The following is a 19,871-nucleotide window of genomic DNA, read 5'->3' as shown; positions in this document are numbered from 1 at the left end:
CCCCTTCTAGCATACAGTCCCTAGCCCAGAGAGAAACAAGTAGAGTCAGCTAGTGAAGGGGGGGGGGGTTTAGCCCACCTCATGGGCTGACGAGCAACTAAACTTATGTGATATTTCATACCATATCGTGACACCTCCCCCTTTTGGTGTGCGCTAGGGAGGCAGTACCCCACGGTATGCCTCCATGGGCACCTCAGTAGGTTCACCCTGGCGGGAGAGTCCATCTGCATTCCCATGCTCTTTGCCCGTTTTATGTTCAATGGTGAAGTCAAACTGCTGAAGGGCAAGGCTCCAGCGTAGCAACCTGCCGTTGGTTCCACACATGGCATTTAGCCAGCGCAGAGGGTTGTGGTCGGTCACCACAGTGAAGGTGTGACCGTACAAGTAGGGCTGCAAGCGCTGCAGGGCCCAGACTATGGCCAGGCACTCCTTCTCGATGGTAGAGTAGGCAACTTCCCTCGGCAAAAGTTTCCGGCTCAGGTATAACACGGGGTGCTCTTGGTCCTCCGAGTCAACCTGGCTGAGTACAGCACCAAGGCCAAACTCGCTGGCGTCGGTCTGCACCAAGAACGGTCGACTGCTGTCGACTGCTTTCAACACAGGGGCGTTGCACAGTGCAGTTTTCAACGCCTGGAAGGCCCCCTCACACCCATCTGTCCAGTTGACAATGTGAGGTAGCTTCTTCCTGGTGAGGTCCGTCAAAGGTTTTGCCAGGCTACTATAGTGCTTTACGAAGCGCCTATAGTACCCTGCGGTGCCCAAGAAGGACATCACCTGTTTCTTGGTCACGGGAGTGGGCCAGTTCACGATCACTCCCACTTTGTCAGGCTCTGGCTTCAGGGTGTTCCCGCCTACCCGGTGCCCCAGGTAGTGAACCTCCCTCATGGCCATCTGACATTTTCCCGGCTTGATAGTCAGTCCTGCTTGGTGAATTCGCCTGAGCACCTCCTCGAGATGCTGCAGGTGTTCCTTCCAGGAGGGACTGAAGATGGCAATGTCATCCAAGTACGCCACGGCGTACGTCTCCAGTCCCTGAAGCAGGAGGTTGACCATCCGCTGGAAAGTGGCAGGGGCATTCTTCATGCCGAAGGGCATGACCGTGGACTCGTACAGTCCAAAGGGTGTGATAAAGGCGGACTTCTCCTGCGCCTCGGGGCTCAGGGGAATCTGCCAGTATCCTCGACTCAGATCCATTATTGTTAGGTAATCTGCGCCAGCTAACTTCTCAAGCAGCTCCTCCATGCGCGGCATTGGGTGCGCATCCGAGGCTGTGATGGCGTTGAGCCCCCTGTAGTCCACGCAGAACCGGGTGGTCTGGTCCTTCTTTGGCACGAGAACTACAGGTGATGCCCACGCGCTCTTTGACCGTCGAATCACCCCCAGCTGTAACATCTCATCGATCTCTTGGTGCATAGTCTGCTGCACCTGGTCCGAGATTCGATAGGGTGTTCGCCGTAGTGGGGCGTGATTCCCGGTGTCCACCTCGTGGACTGCTAACTCAGTCCTCCCAGGTCGGTTGGAGAACACGACCCGGAAAGGTTCCAGTGTGGTTTGCAACTGCAACCGCTGGGGTTCAGTTAACGAGGCGCTTACCTCCACTTCCTCGATGGACCCATTGGCCTTGGCTTGGGCCAGCAAGTCCAGGAGGGTGTCTTCCTCACCGTCTTCGGGCAAGCTGCAGACCGGTAGGACGAAAGGTTCACGTTCGTGATGAGCCTTCATCATGTTGACGTGAAAGGCCTTTCGCCTACCCCGAGCATGGTCAAGCGTGACCACGTACGTGACCGGGTTGAGCTGTTGGTGGACGACGTACGGGCCCTCCTAGGCTGCCTGAAGCTTATCCGTTGGTACGGGGACCAGCACCCACACCTTTTGACCCACGTGGTAGGTCCGCTCCCGGGCGTTCTGGTCGTACCAGTGCTTCTGGTCAGCCTGAGCCTGCGTCATGTTGTCATGCACAAACTGCGTCAAGGTCTGCATCTTGTCACGGAAGCGCATGACATACTCCACTATGGACACTTCAGAAGGGTTCGGCTCCTCTTCAGAGGATTCTCTTACCAACCCAAGGGGTCCCCGGACTCGCCTGCCGTACAGGATCTCGAAGGGGGAGAACCCCGTCGAGGCCTGCGGAACTTCTCGGTAAGCGAACAGCAGGTGTGGGAGGTACCGCTCCCAGTCGCGCCCTTGAGTCTCAACCAGCATGCGTAGCATCTGCTTGAGGGTACCATTGAAGCGTTCACACAAGCCATTGGTCTGTGGGTGATACGCACTCGATACCAGGTGCTTCACCTGCATTCTCTTACAGAGAGCCTCCATTAGGCGAGACATAAATTGGGTCCCTTGATCAGTAAGCATTTCCCTGGGAAATCCTACACGTGAAAAGATGGCCAACAGGGCATCCGCCACCTTATCTGCCCTAGTTGACGACAGAGCTACTGCCTCTGGGTACCGAGTAGCGTAGTCTACCACAGTAAGGATGTATTGCTTTCCAGAGCTGCTGGGGACGGCCAGCGGGCCCACAATGTCCACTGCGATCCTCTGGAAAGGCTCCTCTATCACTGGCAAAGGGATCAGGGGAGCCTTAAGAGCAGGCCCCGCCTTCACCACTCTTTGACAAGTGATACAGGAGCGGCAGTAGTTTGACACATCTGTCCCCATCTTAGGCCAATAGAAGTGTTGAGACAGCCGGGCCTTAGTTTTGCTGATCCCCAAGTGTCCAGCTAGCGGGATCTCATGGGCAATCCGCAACAACTCACCCCGGAATTGCTGGGGGACGACCAACTGTCTTTCCCTCAACCACTCCTTTTGTGATTCTCCGGGTACTGTCTCCCGGTATAACCTTCCTCGTTCCCAGAACACCCTCTCCTTATCAGTCTCGGAGGTGGGCGTCTCGGCGAGTTGTCTCAAACTCTCTAGGCTCGCATCTGTGTGCAGAGCGGCCTGAAACTCCTGGCTAGGGGAAGCCAGAAGCGATGTCAGGGTCCCTTCCCCACGGGAACCCTCTTGGACCTGCTCTGGGTCCACCCCTGGTTCAGTCACAGTAATGACTGAGGAGGGTCCGGAAGGCCGACAGTTATCTGCGTTCCGGGCACTCTGACTGCGGGTGACAGCAGCTACGTAGGCTGTCTCCCCGGGGGTTTCTAAAGACCCATCAGCCGGCGCTGCTATGGGCTCTACCTCCCCATCCACCCCCAACACTCCAGGGGCAGTGCTACTTATGGGCCAGTTACCTTCCTCGGTGGCACTGGTCACTTTCATGGCATCACCTTCCTCACGGTTCCCATGCATCTCCCCATTTCCGGTAGCACCGACACTTGCCCCTGTTAGGGGTTCCTCAGCCGTCTCACTCCGCAGAGCGACGTGGCTGGGCACGCCTGTACCTATGGACACATTAACCTTCACAGAAGAATCATTATCAGGTTCAGCTGGCACAGGTACAACATTTTCACCATCAATCCTAGGGAAAAAATGGTTATTAGATGCATCATTACAAGATAAAGCATGGTCAGGTAACACATGCGATTTCCCATCATCATCATCAGGGTTAACTTTACCCGCAATAGTAGATTGGGGAGGGGTGTCAGGAACGTAGTATGCAAACATCCTCCCCAAATCAGTCCCCAACAAAACATCAGTGGGCAAATTATCAGACAGCCCCACTTCCTTCACCCCGCTCCCAGCACCCCAATCAATAAAAACCCGGGCCATCGGTAAGGGACAGCTGATGTCCCCAATCCCAGTGACAGTTAGGGTTTTCCCCGGAATGATTTCTTCAGGGGCCGCCAGTTCGGGTCGGATGAGGGTTCGTTCAGCCCCGGTGTCCTTGAGGCCTGTAGCAACATGGCCCCCCACAGTAACGGGCTGTACGTTGTCACACACCCTCCCAACCACACCACCCACCAAAAGAACTGCTGCATTAGGCCCTGGGGCCTTGGCTGGGGGGTTCTTCGGCCTGTCTGGACAGAAGGTACTGATATGCCCAGGCCGCTTGCAGTAGTAACACTGGCGAGGTTCGGTGGTAGGTCTGGTGTTGTTGGCCACAGGGCCAGGACCTCTGGTGTGCTGGCTGGCAGGGGTACTGGCGTTGGTTGCAGGCTTACCCCCTCTCCAGCTGGTGGTGACTGGCTTCCGCGCTTCCGATCTACGGTTGGCCTCATAGGCATCGGCAATCTGCGCTGCTTTCGTCACGTCTTTGGGTTCTCTGTCCATCACGAACTGTCGCACCTCAGCTGGGCAAAGATGAAAGAACTGGTCTTTGATCATCAGGTCTCGCAGCTGTGCAAAGGTGGTCACTGACAGTCCTTGGGTCCACTGGTCAAAGTGGGTCCCCAGTCCATGCACCACATCACTGTAACTGTCGTGTGGGCCACGTTGGAGGGTCCGGAACTTTCTACGGTACACCTCGGGTGTAAGCTGGTACTTGGCTATCAGAGCCTTTTTGATGGCCTCATAGTCACCATCTTGTTCTTGAGGGAGGGCAGCAAACGCCTCCAGAGCTTTACCTCTCAGCCCTGGTGTCAGGTATCGTGCCCATTCATCTGTAGGCAGCTGGTACTGCCTGCAGGCTTACTCAAAGGCCCGCAGAAAAGTGTCCAAGTCCCCATCCTTCTCCATAACAGGGAAGTGATCGGGCCGGGGCTTAGGTATCTGAGCGCTGCTGGGCTCACGTCTCTGGGCGGTGGAGGGCATTCCCCCCTGCCGGAGCATCTCCAGTTCATGAGCTCGCTGGGCTTGGCGCTCGGCTCTCTCAGCCTCCCGCTCGGCTCGCTGGGCCTGAGCCTCTCGCTCAGCTCGCTGGGCCTGAGCCTCTCGCTCAGCTCGGGCCTCTCGCTCAGCTCGGGCCTCTTGCCGGTATTGCTGAATCAGCTGCCGACGTCCCTCATGGTCGTCAGTGGGGAATTCTTTCAAGGCCGCCTGCAGGTGGGGGTCCAATTCGCCCGGATTGCTAACAGGGCCAGCATTCAGTGGTTGGACCTCTGCTGCAGCACCATGTTCGCTGGTGCTGGCTTCTGCGGCCTCTGAGCTCTGAGATTGGTCTCGAGCGGCTTCCCATTGCACCAGATCTGCGACCAGTTGGGCTTTGTTTTTGCTTGCAAAGTCAATGTGCTGTGACTTGCATAAGGCGACAAGGGTGTCTCTGGTCTGCTGCTCATAGAAGGTTTCTCCCAGCACAACCATGGTTGCCAAATAAAAGATAGGATAGAAAAACGAAGAGAAAGGGAGGGGATAATTACCAGTACGCAATTGTCTCACAACTAAAAAGCACTGAGTTCGTTCTCCAAACTTATTTGCGCAGAGTCCTCGCAAGAACTTTCTGCAAGTTTTTAGTGAGAGGAATGATTACTCAAACCAAATCACTAATGCTCTAAGATATCCCACCACCTTGCCACCAATTGTCACGATTCCCCCTGACCGCTGTCACCAATGGGTCAGGATTCACACCGTGACCGTCACCCCTACGTCACGGATTGAGGTGACTTTAGGCCAACAGACGGCTATCACATGTGCAGGGGGGCTTATCTTAGTTATCCCTCCACTCCACAATGTGATGAAAAACCACACACAAGGCTATTGACCTCTTAGCTTACAGCAGGGGCTTATTCTAGGTATCCCACTGCTTTCAATATACCACAAACTGCAGGGATTTATGTATATCCCGCTTACAGTTCCACTTAACACTTGCAGTTCTCTGGCGCCCCCTTACCCTCAGGTCAGATTAGGTACTGCACCCTGGGTAATTAGTCGCCAGAAAGGCTGCCTGCTATGTACTGGCTATTGGGCACGCTGCAGCGACGCGATAACTACTCCCACTCAGGCAGGAACAATAATTATTAACCCCGCAGCCGCTTCAGCATCACCCAAAAGTCTGCACACTATCGGTATCACTGCCACCAGCTTCGATTAAACGGGTCCGAAGCTAACCCAACACAACAATAACAGTAGCGTATTTCACTTCAGAAGACTGGGTAAGTTTAGAGCATGGATGAACGAACTAATATATAATAGTATATTCCATTGAAATTAATTAGGCAGTGCTTTATCAAAAATATTTTATAAAGAAGTTACAAATGAGACAATTGCAGATATGTACAAGGGTAATTATAACATAAAGGGAATAAATGAGAAAAAGCAACACTTACATGTTCAAAGCATGACAGGCAACCAGGCTAGGGCAGTTTTTCCCATACGTCCCAGCTCATTTGGACGTGAGCAGGGCTCTTCCAGGACAAGACAAGAAATCAAGCAGCAAGTCCTCCTCAGAGCCTGCCAGACACTTAAAACATTAAGGCTGTGACATCACAGAAAGGCTGGCTTATCCAGACCCTCCTCTCTCTACATTCTGCCTAAACTTTAAACTATTCTCTCTAATTTCTATAACTTCACTACAAAACGTGTCAGAGTCAGACCAAACCTATCATTCATCTCGGATTAACGTGAGCATTCTAATGAGATCAAATATGTCCTATCTGGGATACATATTTACAGAGAAAACCCTACTTCTTTACCAGACAGAGTTAGAAACCCGAGTTTCATGGGAGGTGTAGATACACCGAGTGAGACTACGAATATATATTTTCATGTTCCTAGCTTAAATCGTTTGCCTAATATCTAACAAAAACTAAACAAAGAATCTTTCCTGAATCTTGGAGCCACTTTTCCAGTTTGAACTAGAGAATGTGGGAGGGGTGAGGGACTTTCCTCTGAGCCTGGAATTTACGACCCCAGAGCAATAAAACCCCCTTCTAGCATACAGTCCGTAGCCCAGAGAGAAACAAGTAGAGTCAGCTAGTGAAGGGGGGGGTTTAGCCCACCTCATGGGCTGACGAGCAACTAAACTTATGTGATATTTCATACCATATCGTGACACTATCTATCTATCTATCTATCTATCCTGTTTGTCTAGAGAGCGGAGTTTTGCTCAGTTTCTCAACATCCAAGAGCTAAACGAAGATGTGAATGGCGGAGGAACAACCTTAGTTGGGCTGTTCTCTCCAAAGCAAACTACAACCACATGTTATAGGTCTATTTACAAAAAACAAAAACGTAAAAAAATAATGATAACAAAATAGAAATAATAAAAAGATGTAACATGAAAAAAATATCTTTGTACCATTTTTGAGGGTAGCAAAAAAATCCAAATTGAAAGTCCTCAGTGCTTGATACCTTTTAAAGGCTAAGTGGAGTCTTGACAGGTTGCTACTTATTGTTTCAGCCTGCCATTAAAAGGTATCAACCACTGAGGACTCATTCTTTTTTATGTTTTCAAAAATATGTGAGAAGTTTCAACCACATGAAAGAAGAATATAAAAAAAACCTGTAAAATATAATGCCAATGGGGAAGTAAGTGACTTTCTGGCTTTTCGCAAGCAGGATGCTACAGAGTTAAATATATGGTGCAGAACTGTAATTCTCTAGGACATGAAGTTCTGAACATTAAGTACTGCAACCCCTGAAGCTGTAAAGCCCTTCTAGTCCAGATCAATCATTGCAGGACTGAGGAGATTTAAATGCATCATTTATACCGGGCTCAACTCTTAGAATACCTCGTAGAATCTATTACATGAAAGGTGTTTAAGCGATTCGTATTTCTGTCACTTTCAGGCACAGACTTTGGAGCCACAATAACTACTGAGAGATATACAGTCTGCATCGTAGAGAATAAAAAGCTACATAAGACGGCGGCTCTGATCCCCGGTCAGCAGCGGCGCAGCTATGGGTGGTGCAGAGGCGGCAGCTGCTTCCCGACCCTGGTACCTAAAGGACCTCAAAAGCCTCCGTGTCACATAAGAAGCCACCAGCTTTATAAATGGCGTATTTTAGGTGGTGGGTCCAGTTACCCATTGGGGTCCAGGATATTCAAGGTATACTAGTTTTGTAATAAAATATACTTAGGTGTACATTTACCATTAAAAGGATCGATTTTAAGACTTTAAGATCCTGAGACAACGCTTTACAAGGCCATCCGAACAGGTACCAATACCAATTACCAATAGACAGTCCCCAGGTTACGACCTTGACAGGTATGGAAAGATTGTTTGCCACCCGAATTTGTATATATCTTGGAGTAAGGACGGCAGAAAAACCTCGTCGTTGACCTCTCCAGCCACCCCACAGCTCGCCGTCCGGTCTTTTTCTTTCTGCTGTCATGTGCTCCATCTCCAGGCCAGGACTTACATTCACATCCAGGCTTCATATAACACTGCTCATCATAAGCTTGTGGTGCATGTCTTGACGTCACAGCGTTGCGACCTTAACACATGCAGTGACCTCTGAGGCCTGGATGTGGCCAGAAGTCCTGGCCTTTGCTGAAGATGTTGGAGATTTGGCACCCAACATTTAAAGGAAGAGGACTGGCTGGAAGGTAAAAAAGATATATACCTACAAAAATATACAGAAACTCAAAAAAGGTGATTCGGCAAAACCAGAACCCCTCAAATATAACTTGTAGGACATACCATGTGGATTCATGCATCTCTTGGTGCTCAACTTGATGAAACACAAGTGGGTTAAATGCTTCAAAAAGTAGAAAAATTGGCACTCACAATTCATTAAAATTCTCTTTATTAGAACTGCTTGCGTAACTGACAACGGCTGTTTCGCACATAACAAAGCTTCTATGGGTCAAATAAACTACTCCAAATATCCGTCATCCACATCATGACCTGCTTCCACCTTAACATGTGTTTTTAATGATGTTCTAATAAAGGGAATTTTTATGGATGGTGAGAGCCAATTTTTGTACTTTTTGAAGCATTTACCAAAAAAAAAATATAATAACCTTGGGAGTTCAATAGCGGAGACCTATCTCGACCACAAGTATGGGCCCAATGGCCAGCTATTTAAATACAGAAGTTTTAGATAGTAAAAAAAAAGTGGTAGCAGATGCTCACTAATGCTTCACATAGGGGACTTTGGGTTCAATCTCAGGATCAGTGGAGGTCTCAGTTGATTATACATTTATAAACTTGTCATGTGGATAGGTTATAAGTGCCGTTTATGGGACAAAATGCTTAGGATAGGTCATCAATATCAGATCATAACACCCAGCTGTCCGAAAATCAGCCAGATGTAAGCAGCGTATAGAGAGGAGCACTGTTCAGCGCCTGCTTCCGGGTGCTGCAGATCCTACTTATTGAAGAAGAGGTGATCTGCAATGCAGTGGCCATTAAGCAGTGGTATTCCTCTCCGCACACAGTTTACGACCAGCTGCCGCTATGATATTAATAGGCAATCAATTTCAAAGTGATTGAAATCACCTTTAAAGAAGTTGTCGACTTCTTGGACAACTTCTTCTAATACCCTTCGCTTGGCCACCATAAAATAATAAAGCTTACACTCACCTCCCGTGCGGTGGCATTCCCGCTATGTCGGCACTCGCTCTCCCGGGGCTTCAGTGCACTTGTGACATGTGACTCCGCGCCCAATCAGCCCTGACGTCACTGTCCTCGCCTCCTGTCTAATTGAACATGAAGAGGTAGTCCAAGATCATCTGTAGCCCGGATTTCCTCTTCATGTTCGATTTGTCCGAATGTGGGGATAGTGACGCCAGGCACCGGTTGGGCGCGGAGTCACGTGTCACAACAACCGCACGATAGCTCCGGGAACACAAGTGCCGACACCGTGGGAACGGCGCTGGCATGGGAGATGAGTATAAGCTTTATTATTTTACGGTGGCCAAACATTTTGATCAAGAAGGGGGTTGTCCTACTAGTGGATTAGGGTGGTTCAGTGGCATGCATCAGTTCCCTTTAAACCAATAATTCAGGATACCTGAGTAACTCTACATATTGTACTCCACTGTTACCTGTATACTTGCTAACGCCGGCTTCAGTGGCGACATTTGACAGAACGATTATTCCTTTTGCTAGGTCGCTGGCAGACTCGTCAAGTTCAATTAAGGAATGGGGGCCTACTTTGCGATCTGCATAGTTGGCAATATAGATGGAGTATCTTCCGGTGCCCTGCAGGGAAAAACAGAAAAAAGGTTAATACAATTTTAGCTGCCTGCAAACCTGTCACTTATATAATTTATGCATCAAGTAAAAAAAAAAATCAAAATTTGTCAGAATAAGTGCCAAAAATAAGCATAAATTGAAAGGGAGAGGGAATGTAGGTATTTAAAATGTCCACTGCTGAGGCATGGAGTTAATATTAATGATAAGTAGTTATATGCGTTATTAACGTCTGGCAAACATGCAGGGCAAAATAACCGTCTACTCTACGTTGCCTTATCTGAAGGCAGCATGATGTGTGATGTGGAGGGGGAATCGCTGAGATCAGGGATATATAGTTTTTATTCAGCAGCTACATAAATACTGCCAGGAAACATAGACAAAGCCTGTGAGTCCTGCTCCTCTGTCCACTCCGAAAACCTGTGATTCCTGTTTCCTCCACCCATGCAGAACGCTCGTGAGTCTTTGCTTTCTGCTGTTTGCAATAAATCAATGAAATAACAATTATATAGATAGCTCATTACAACTGATAAAACAAGCGGTTTCTACAAAATCAGCACAAAATGCCACTTTTATTGATTACTGCATTCTCAGAATTATTCAGCCCTTCATGACAAATGTCTTTAGTACTTAGTCAAGCACCTCTGGCTGTTCTGACCTTCTGTAAATGTGATGCATATGCCACCAGCTTCTATCAGTGTTCCCGAGGAATCTTAGCCCATTTCTCTTGGACAAAGGCCTCAAGGTCACTAAAATTTGAGGGTTTGATACAAACTTATTCAAATCCCATCAAAATCCAATTACTCCTACCTAAGGTTTAGGTTTCTTACAAAAGTCATGATTTCTCCTAGCATTTTCTCATCAGCAAGCTACTGCCATGGTTCACAGCAGGCATCACTGCGTCACTGCCATTCTTCATGGTAGGCACCACCATGCTTCACTGTGGGTATCATGAACCACTGTCATGTTATGACAGTCATGTCATGATATTAACTGGGAAACAGAAACCTGTGAAACCCATAAAGGCAACAGGTTTCTGCTAATAACCAAGAAAAATTATCTTTCACAATTGGTGCAGAATCCAACCAGAGGAGCAGCACTTTTAGACCTAATACTATCTAATAGACCTGACAGAATAACAAATCTGCAGGTGGTCGGGCATCTAGGAAATAGCGACCACAATATTGTACAGTTTCACCTGTCTTTCACTAGGGGGACTTGTCAGGGAGTCACAAAAACACTGAACTTTAGGAAGGCAAAGTTTGAACAGCTTAGAGATGCCCTTAATCTGGTAGACTGGGACAATATCCTCAGAAATAAGAATACAGATAATAAATGGGAAATGTTTAAGAACATCCTAAATAGGCAGTGTAAGCGGTTTATACCTTGTGGGAATAAAAGGACTAGAAATAGGAAAAACCCAATGTGGCTAAACAAAGAAGTAAGACAGGCAATTAACAGTATAAAGAAAGCATTTGCACTACTAAAGCAGGATGGCACCATTGAAGCTCTAAAAAACTATAGGGAGAAAAATACTTTATCTAAAAAACTAATTAAAGCTGCCAAAAAGGAAACAGAGAAGCACATTGCTAAGGAGAGTAAAACTAATCCCAAACTGTTCTTCAACTATATCAATAGTAAAAGAATAAAAACTGAAAATGTAGGCCCCTTAAAAAATAGTGAGGAAAGAATGGTTGTAGATGACGAGGAAAAAGCTAACATATTAAACACCTTCTTCTCCACGGTATTCACGGTGGAAAATGAAATGCTAGGTGAAATCCCAAGAAACACTGAAAACCCTATATTAAGGGTCACCAATCTAACCCAAGAAGAGGTGCGAAACCGGCTAAATAAGATTAAAATAGATAAATCTCCGGGTCCGGATGGCATACACCCACGAGTACTAAGAGAACTAAGTAATGTAATAGATAAACCATTATTTCTTATTTTTAGGGACTCTATAGCGACAGGGTCTGTTCCGCAGGATTGGCGCATAGAAAATGTGGTGCCAATATTCAAAAAGGGCTCTAAAAGTGAACCTGGAAATTATAGGCCAGTAAGTCTAACCTCTATTGTTGGTAAAATATTTGAAGGGTTTCTGAGGGATGTTATTCTGGATTATCTCAATGAGAATAACTGTTTAACTCCATATCAGCATGGGTTTATGAGAAATCGCTCCTGTCAAACCAATCTAATCAGTTTTTATGAAGAGGTAAGCTATAGACTGGACCACGGTGAGTCATTGGACGTGGTATATCTCGATTTTTCCAAAGCGTTTGATACCGTGCCGCACAAGAGGTTGGTACACAAAATGAGAATGCTTGGTCTGGGGGAAATTGTGTGTAAATGGGTTAGTAACTGGCTTAGTGATAGAAAGCAGAGGGTGGTTATAAATGGTATAGTCTCTAACTGGGTCGCTGTGACCAGTGGGGTACCGCAGGGGTCAGTATTGGGACCTGTTCTCTTCAACATATTCATTAATGATCTGGTAGAAGGTTTACACAGTAAAATATCGATATTTGCAGATGATACAAAACTATGTAAAGCAGTTAATACAAGAGAAGATAGTATTCTGCTACAGATGGATCTGGATAAGTTGGAAACTTGGGCTGAAAGGTGGCAGATGAGGTTTAACAATGATAAATGTAAGGTTATACACATGGGAAGAAGGAATCAATGTCACCATTACACACTGAATGGGAAACCACTGGGTAAATCTGACAGGGAGAAGGACTTGGGGATCCTAGTTAATGATAAACTTACCTGGAGCAGCCAGTGCCAGGCAGCAGCTGCCAAGGCAAACAGGATCATGGGGTGCATTAAAAGAGGTCTGGACACACATGATGAGAGCATTATACTGCCTCTGTACAAATCCCTAGTTAGACCGCACATGGAGTACTGTGTCCAGTTTTGGGCACCGGTGCTCAGGAAGGATATAATGGAACTAGAGAGAGTACAAAGGAGGGCAACAAAATTAATAAAGGGGATGGGAGAACTACAATACCCAGATAGATTAGCGAAATTAGGATTATTTAGTCTAGAAAAAACACGACTGAGGGGCGATCTAATAACCATGTATAAGTATATAAGGGGACAATACAAATATCTTGCTGAGGATCTGTTTATACCAAGGAAGGTGACGGGCACAAGGGGGCATTCTTTGCGTCTGGAGGAGAGAAGGTTTTTCCACCAACATAGAAGAGGATTCTTTACTGTTAGGGCAGTGAGAATCTGGAATTGCTTGCCTGAGGAGGTGGTGATGGCGAACTCAGTCGAGGGGTTCAAGAGAGGCCTGGATGTCTTCCTGGAGCAGACAAATATTGTATCATACAATTAGGTTCTGTAGAAGGACGTAGATCTGGGGATTTATTATGATGGAATATAGGCTGAACTGGATGGACAAATGTCTTTTTTCGGCCTTACTAACTATGTTACTATGTTTCAATGTAAGCCTCACCAAGCTTATCAACCATGCTACACTGTAGGCATCACCGATTTACTGCCATGCTTCACTGTGAGGATCACTGAGCAACTCCCATGCTTCAGTGTTGGCATCTCCAAGTCAATGCAATGTTCCACTGTGGGCATCACGAAACCACTGCCTTGCTTCACTACAGGCATCATCAATCCACCCCTATGCTTCACGTTAGGCATCACCAACCCACCACCATAGTTCAACATAGGCATCACTGAGTCGCGGTCACCATGCTTTCATGAAGGCGTCAATAAGCTACCACCATACTTCACTGTAGGCATCACTGAGGCTCAGTGATGATTCATTGTAGCCATCAAAGAGGCACCACCATAATTCACTGTATACATCACTGAGGTTCTGCAGTGTTTCACTGTAGACATCAAATAGTCACAGACATACTTCAACGTAGGCATCACTGAGTCACTGCCATGTTTCCCTGTAGTCATCTCTGAGCTGCCATCATGTTTTAATGAAGGTATCACCAAGTTACTACCACTCTTCGCTGCAGGCATCACTGAGGCTCTGCAATGATTCACTGTAGGCATCAAATGGCCAACACTACACTTCACTGTAGGCATCACCGAGTCACTGTAATACTTCACTGTAGGAGTCTCTGAGCCACCACACATCACTGTAAGCATCAGTGAGCCTCTGCCAAGCTTTACTGTAGGCAACACTAAACCACCACCATGCTTCACTGTTGGTATCATCACTGTATGCAGATTGTTCTTTTCAGTATATGCTTCATGCACATCACTATAGCTAGTAAATAACTACTGAATTCTAAAGAGTGTGCTCTCTAGTTTGAAGCTTCATACAGAACATGTTAATCTCATTCCGCCTAGTCATACAAGACAAGGCCATGGCAGTGTTCATGATGGAATTAAGTTTATAATTAGGGTTTATTAGTTCTATATAATACTACTATAACTTCCTTGTATTGTTTGTACCAGAAAATAGCAAGTCAGAAAAGCACATTTATCTGTAGCTGATGACTTCGCTGAGAGCTAAGACAAGTGTCTACAGATGCTACACATTGCTTGGAACATTTGATTAAAATATCACATTGAAAGAAACAATTTCCCTTGAGCACACACTTGTAGTGGCAACCATGTCATTTAAGAAAAGTGTGTGGTGTATTGTACATACCATATGCCTAGAGGAGCAGTAAACTGCAGTCAGCGATTTGTAGAAGAGGATTTTATAACATGATAGCAGAGGACGGCGCTTGGAAAATACAGCACAAATTACTAGAATAATTTGCATTGGCTGCATAGGATATTTTGGGGATTTATTGTCGGAGTAGACACTGGCAGTAGCAAATGGAACATGTAGCCCGCAGCACTCTTCCTTCAGAGGGACTCAAAGTCCAAAAACCAAGAGATGATAGACAGCGTCCAAAAAATTATTTATTCTGGCAAATACAAAAATACCGACATTTCAACCTATCACCAGGATTTCTCTATCATCCATATAGACCACACACCAGGTTTAAATGGCACATCACAAATGATCCCACCAATCAGTATATAGGTAAAAACACTTTTCGTTTTACATATCATACAAAGTTACTAAAATTATAGAAATTTACACAATATTGAACAATCACATTTTGTAAAATTATACCCTTATCTTCATTTAAAATCTCAAGAAAACAGACCTTTAGACAAATCAATTGGAGTCAAGCACCAACCATCACGTGTTGTCAGTCACTAATGAAGTCAGCGCTGCGACCAATGATTGGCTGCAGAGGTCACATGTTGTGTCAGCATGGCATGGCTAGAGGTGGGTAAGCTCAGACCGGCAGGGAGCCTTCAGCACAAAACGACAGGGAATTTTTGAAGTCAGTATTATTCCATTTATTTAACATTGCAAGTTATTTTGCGAAGCAACAGATGGGACTAAACAATCCCTTTAAAAGTGGAAAGTTCTGCGTTTAGACAAGTCATCTTCTATCCAAAGTGAAGAGTGAATACAAAGGGCAGTTCAATCGCTAAAGGACATGACGCGTCCTTACATTACAGAATTTGATTTCAATAGGTTCAGGTAATGTCACATTTCTCATGTGATGGCACAAGGGTTGCCAACTAGAGTAAAAAAAATGCCCTATTTTAACAGACTGTCCAGGAACTTCTGAAAAGTTGTCAACCCTGGATGGCACGGTAAGAAAAAATGCCCTTGCTAACAGTTTAACCCAAAAAAATTGATCATTGGGGTAAGGTTGTAAGACAGAATGCTATCTTATCATCAGAGGATCTTATTAATGAAAATCTATTGTGGGTCTTCTATGTTATTTGGATCAGATACGACCAGGTACAAGGTATAGAATTGGGATATGGCTCATGGCAAAAAAACAAACATTTCACACTGACAATTGCACTATAGCGGCTGCCAAAATGAGCAGCAGCAGGGAGGAGGGACACTGAGGAACTGTCAATCAGGTTAGCCGGGCGGAGATCCAGCAGCAGCAGAGAGGAAGGACACTGAGAAACTGTCAATCAGGTTAGCAGGACGGAGATTCAGCAGCAGGGAGGAGCGACACTGAGGAACTGTCAATCAGGGTAGCCGGGCGGAGATCCAGCAGCAGCAGGGCACAAGGACACTGAGAAACTGTCAATCAGGTTAGCCGGGCGGAGATTCAGCAGCAGCAGGGAGGCGGGACACTGAGGAGCTATCAATCAGGTTAGCCGGGCGGAGATGCAGCAGCAGGGAGAAGCAACACTGAGGAACTGTCAATCAGGTTAGCCAGACGGAGATTCTGCAGCAGCAGGGAGGAGGGACACTGAGGAACTGTCAATCAGGTTAGCCAGGCGGAGATTCAGCAGCAGCAGGGAGGAGGGACACTGATGAACTGTCAATCAGGTTAGCTGGGCGGAGATTCAGCAGCAGCAGGGAGGCGGGACACTGAGGAACTGTCAATCAGGTTAGCCGGGTGGAGATTCAGCAGCTGCAGGGAGGAGGGACACTGAGGAACTATCATGTTAGCCGGGTGGAGATTCAGCAGCAGCAGGGAGGGACACTGAGGAACTATCAATCAGGTTAGCCGGGTGGAGATTCAGCAGCAGCAGGGAGGAGGGACACTGAGGAACTGTCAATCAGGTTAGCCGGGCGGAGATTCAGCAGCAGCAGGGAAGAGGGACACTGATGAACTGGCAATCAGGTTAGCCCGGTGGAGATTCAGCAGCAGCAGGGAGGAGGGACACTGAAAAACTGTCAATCAGGTTAGCCGGGCGGAGATTCAGCAGCAGCAGGGAGGAGGGACACTGATGAACTGTCAATCAGGTTAGCCCGGTGGAGATTCAGCAGCAGCAGGAAGGAGGGACACTGAGGAACTGTCAATCAGGTTAGCCGGGTGGAGATTCAGCAGCAGCAGGGAGGAGGGACACTGAGGAACTGTCAATCAGGTTAGCTGGGTGGAGATTCAGCAGCAGCAGGGAGGAGGGACACTGAGGAACTGTCAATCATGTTAGCCGGGTGGAGATTCAGCAGCAGCAGCAGGGAGGAGGGACACTGAGGAACTGTCAATCAGGTTAGCCGGGCGGAGATTCAGCAGCAGCAGGGAGGAGGGACACTGAGAAACTGTCAATCAGGTTAGCCGGGTGGAGATTCAGCAGCAGCAGGGAGGAGGGACAATGAGGAACTGTCAATCAGGTTAGCTTGGCAGAGATTCAGCAGCAGCAGGGAGGAGGGACACAAGCCTCATCAGTTCTACGAGATCTATTTAATAATGCACTGTATGCCATTAGTATTGCAAAATCTGGTGACAGATCCACTTTAAAGGAACAAAATTCAATGAAACATTGTCAATGAAGAATCGCACCACAACAAGACAGTGGTGCTCGTTTCCTTTACTGCCCCATCAGCTTGCTATGTAAGGCCGTAAAATGAAATTGAAATTGAAATGCTCCAGACCTAACTTACTAAAAAGCCTCTTTCTATTGTTTACGCGCTGACTTCCTTTTCCGCGGCCCAGATGTAAAGCACAGCAATAAGAAATCTTTCCAACCATAGGCAAAGCGATATACGCAGCGCTTGTAATTCCAAGTAAATGAGAGATGCAGTATTTTATGGTTATCCTGCCTTATCTAAAGCGTAATGAACAGGTTACGGCGTAATATACTAAGACTTTTATGGGGGCGGAATAATTTCTTCTAATAAGTTTGTTGCATTATTGTTTCAATACCGGCAGTTGCATCCCATGTTCATTTTCTATAATGTTTAGCTGTGGGTAGCTGTTTTTTAGATAAGGGACATAGGACCAGTGAATTGTAATTCATAGGAATCCTGATGGTCCTTTATAAAAAAAAAAAAAAGGGCTATTACAAAGGATTTTGGAGGGTTCAATGCTACAGAAGCCTTAGCACGTAAAAGACATACATCCACTTACAGTGATCTATTGGCGCTTAAATGCAGTAAAATGCGCTCAGCCATATAATCCCCTTTTAGCCATTTTAAACATTTATCTCATAGCCATGGTGTATTGAACAACACTTGAAAATGTAAGCTGGGAAAGCAAAATGGCAAAAGATATCTCATATTAATTCAGAAAATGTATAAGGAACTTCTTTATATAAGCTAATAGAGCGATCACATACGGAGGGAAGAGGAGCAGGAGGGTGGATTTATGCAGCAAAAGGGACATAAACAGACACAATAAAGAAGGTTCATTTGCATTTTTCTATTATGAACCTCTGCATTCAAAGCTTGGAAATGCAACCTTACAAGAATTTGCAGAAGTATATGGCCAGGATGATACAAGGTGATTTTTCTTTACATTGCAACAACTATAAAAAGGCAAAAACTTTATTTACGGTATTTTAAAATAATACATACGGTATTAATAATGTATTATTTTAATTCAGTGATGAACTATTTTATTTTTCTATTTTTTTATGTATTTTATTTACTTAATTTATTTGATGCTATTTTTACAAGAAAGATACGGGGGCTTAGGGAGATAAATAAGTGGCTTAGAAATTTGTGCAGGACGAAAGGGTTTGGATTCATGGAGAGCTGGGCCAACTTTTCTGTCGGCTACAGGCTGTATGGTAGGGACGGGCTGCACCTCAATGATGAGGATACAGCTGTGCATGGTCAGATGGTTGGATGAGCTTTTAAATTAGGGAGGGGGGAGTGAGGGTAGATGTGACAAAAAGGGGATAAATAGAAAGTGTGAGACAGCAGGGGTCAATCAGGATTTAGGGGAAGGCTGTAGCATGCAAGGAACAAAAGAAGGTGAGAAGGCATAATAAATGTGCTAATAGTATTAAATGACTACTGGCAAATGAAAGAAGTCTTGGAAACAAAATGAATGAAGTGAGGTGAGCATTAACCTGGTTGGATGAAAGCCATGACTGGATGACAAACATAGAGGGTTACACTATGTTTAGAAAGGACAGGAAAGACAGAAAAGATGGAGGGGTGTGTATTTTTATTAAATCTAACTTAAGACAAGTGCTCAGTGATGACATTGGGGGAACTGTGACAATGTAGAGTCAGTATGGGTAAATGTACATGAGGATGGCAATAATGGAAAGCTGCTAATTGGAGTTTGGCACAAACCTCCTAATATAGAGGAACAAGTAGAGAAGGAAATGCTGCAACAAATTAAAAAGGCAGCAAATAATAATAGGGTTCTTATTATGGGGGGTTTTAACTATCCAGACATTCAACTGAACATAGAATCTCCTGGTTGTGCTAAAAGCTGCAAGTTCTTATCAGCAATTCGGGACAACTACCTCTCTCAGCTTGTAGATGAACCAACCAGGTTGTGTAATTTGCTGGGTCTGGTTCTGTCAAATAAACCAGATACAGTTTCAGATCTACAGGGGAGCATTTGGGAAGCAGTGACCAAAATATGGTAAGTTTCAGTGTAATTTTCAGTCAAACATTCAAAAGGGGAAATGCAAAAACCTGGAACTTTAGGAAAGCTGATTTCAACAAATCAAGGAAAAATCGTGTCGACTGGGACCATCTCATGGTAACTGGGGATACCGACCATAAAGGGGCATCTTTAAGCATATACTACTAGAATCCTGGAAAAATGTATACTCTCTGGTAATAAAATGTCAAGGAATAAAAAAAAACCATTATGGATAAATAAGACAGTACAAAGTTTAATAAGACTAAAATAAAGGGCATTTAAAATCTTGAAGGCCGAGAAAACAGAAATAGCATTTCAGGAGTATAAAGTTCTAAGAATTGTAAGGCTATGTGCACACGTTCAGGAATTCATGCAGAAAATTCCTGGGGAAATCCGGACATTTCTGCGAGATTTCCGCTTGAAATCCGCATGGGTTTTTTTGCGCGTTTTTTGCGCAGTTTTGACGCGTTTTTTGCACGGTTTTTACGCGGTTTTTCCCAGACATTTCCCAATGCATTAGACAGTGGGAAAACCGCAAAAAAAACGCAAAATTAATGAGCAGGTTCATTATTTTTACGCA

At 45.9% G+C, this 19,871-nt stretch overlaps 1 protein-coding gene across 4 annotated transcripts in view; it reads right to left on the bottom strand.

The window, feature by feature from the left end:
• Positions 1 to 19,871, bottom strand: part of CRTAC1 (cartilage acidic protein 1) — a 693,808-nt gene that overhangs the window by 252,907 nt on the left and 421,030 nt on the right. For all 4 annotated transcript variants that reach the window (XM_069754016.1, XM_069754014.1, XM_069754015.1 and 1 more), the window contains exon 5: positions 9,806 to 9,962. In XM_069754016.1, the coding sequence (XP_069610117.1) occupies positions 9,806 to 9,962 (157 nt within the window). The remainder of the gene's footprint in view (positions 1 to 9,805; positions 9,963 to 19,871) is intronic.

Source organism: Ranitomeya imitator, chromosome 2 (assembly GCF_032444005.1).
Source record: "Ranitomeya imitator isolate aRanImi1 chromosome 2, aRanImi1.pri, whole genome shotgun sequence".
Taxonomy (NCBI): Eukaryota; Metazoa; Chordata; class Amphibia; order Anura; family Dendrobatidae; genus Ranitomeya; species Ranitomeya imitator.
This window is presented reverse-complemented; position numbering and strand designations above follow the sequence as displayed.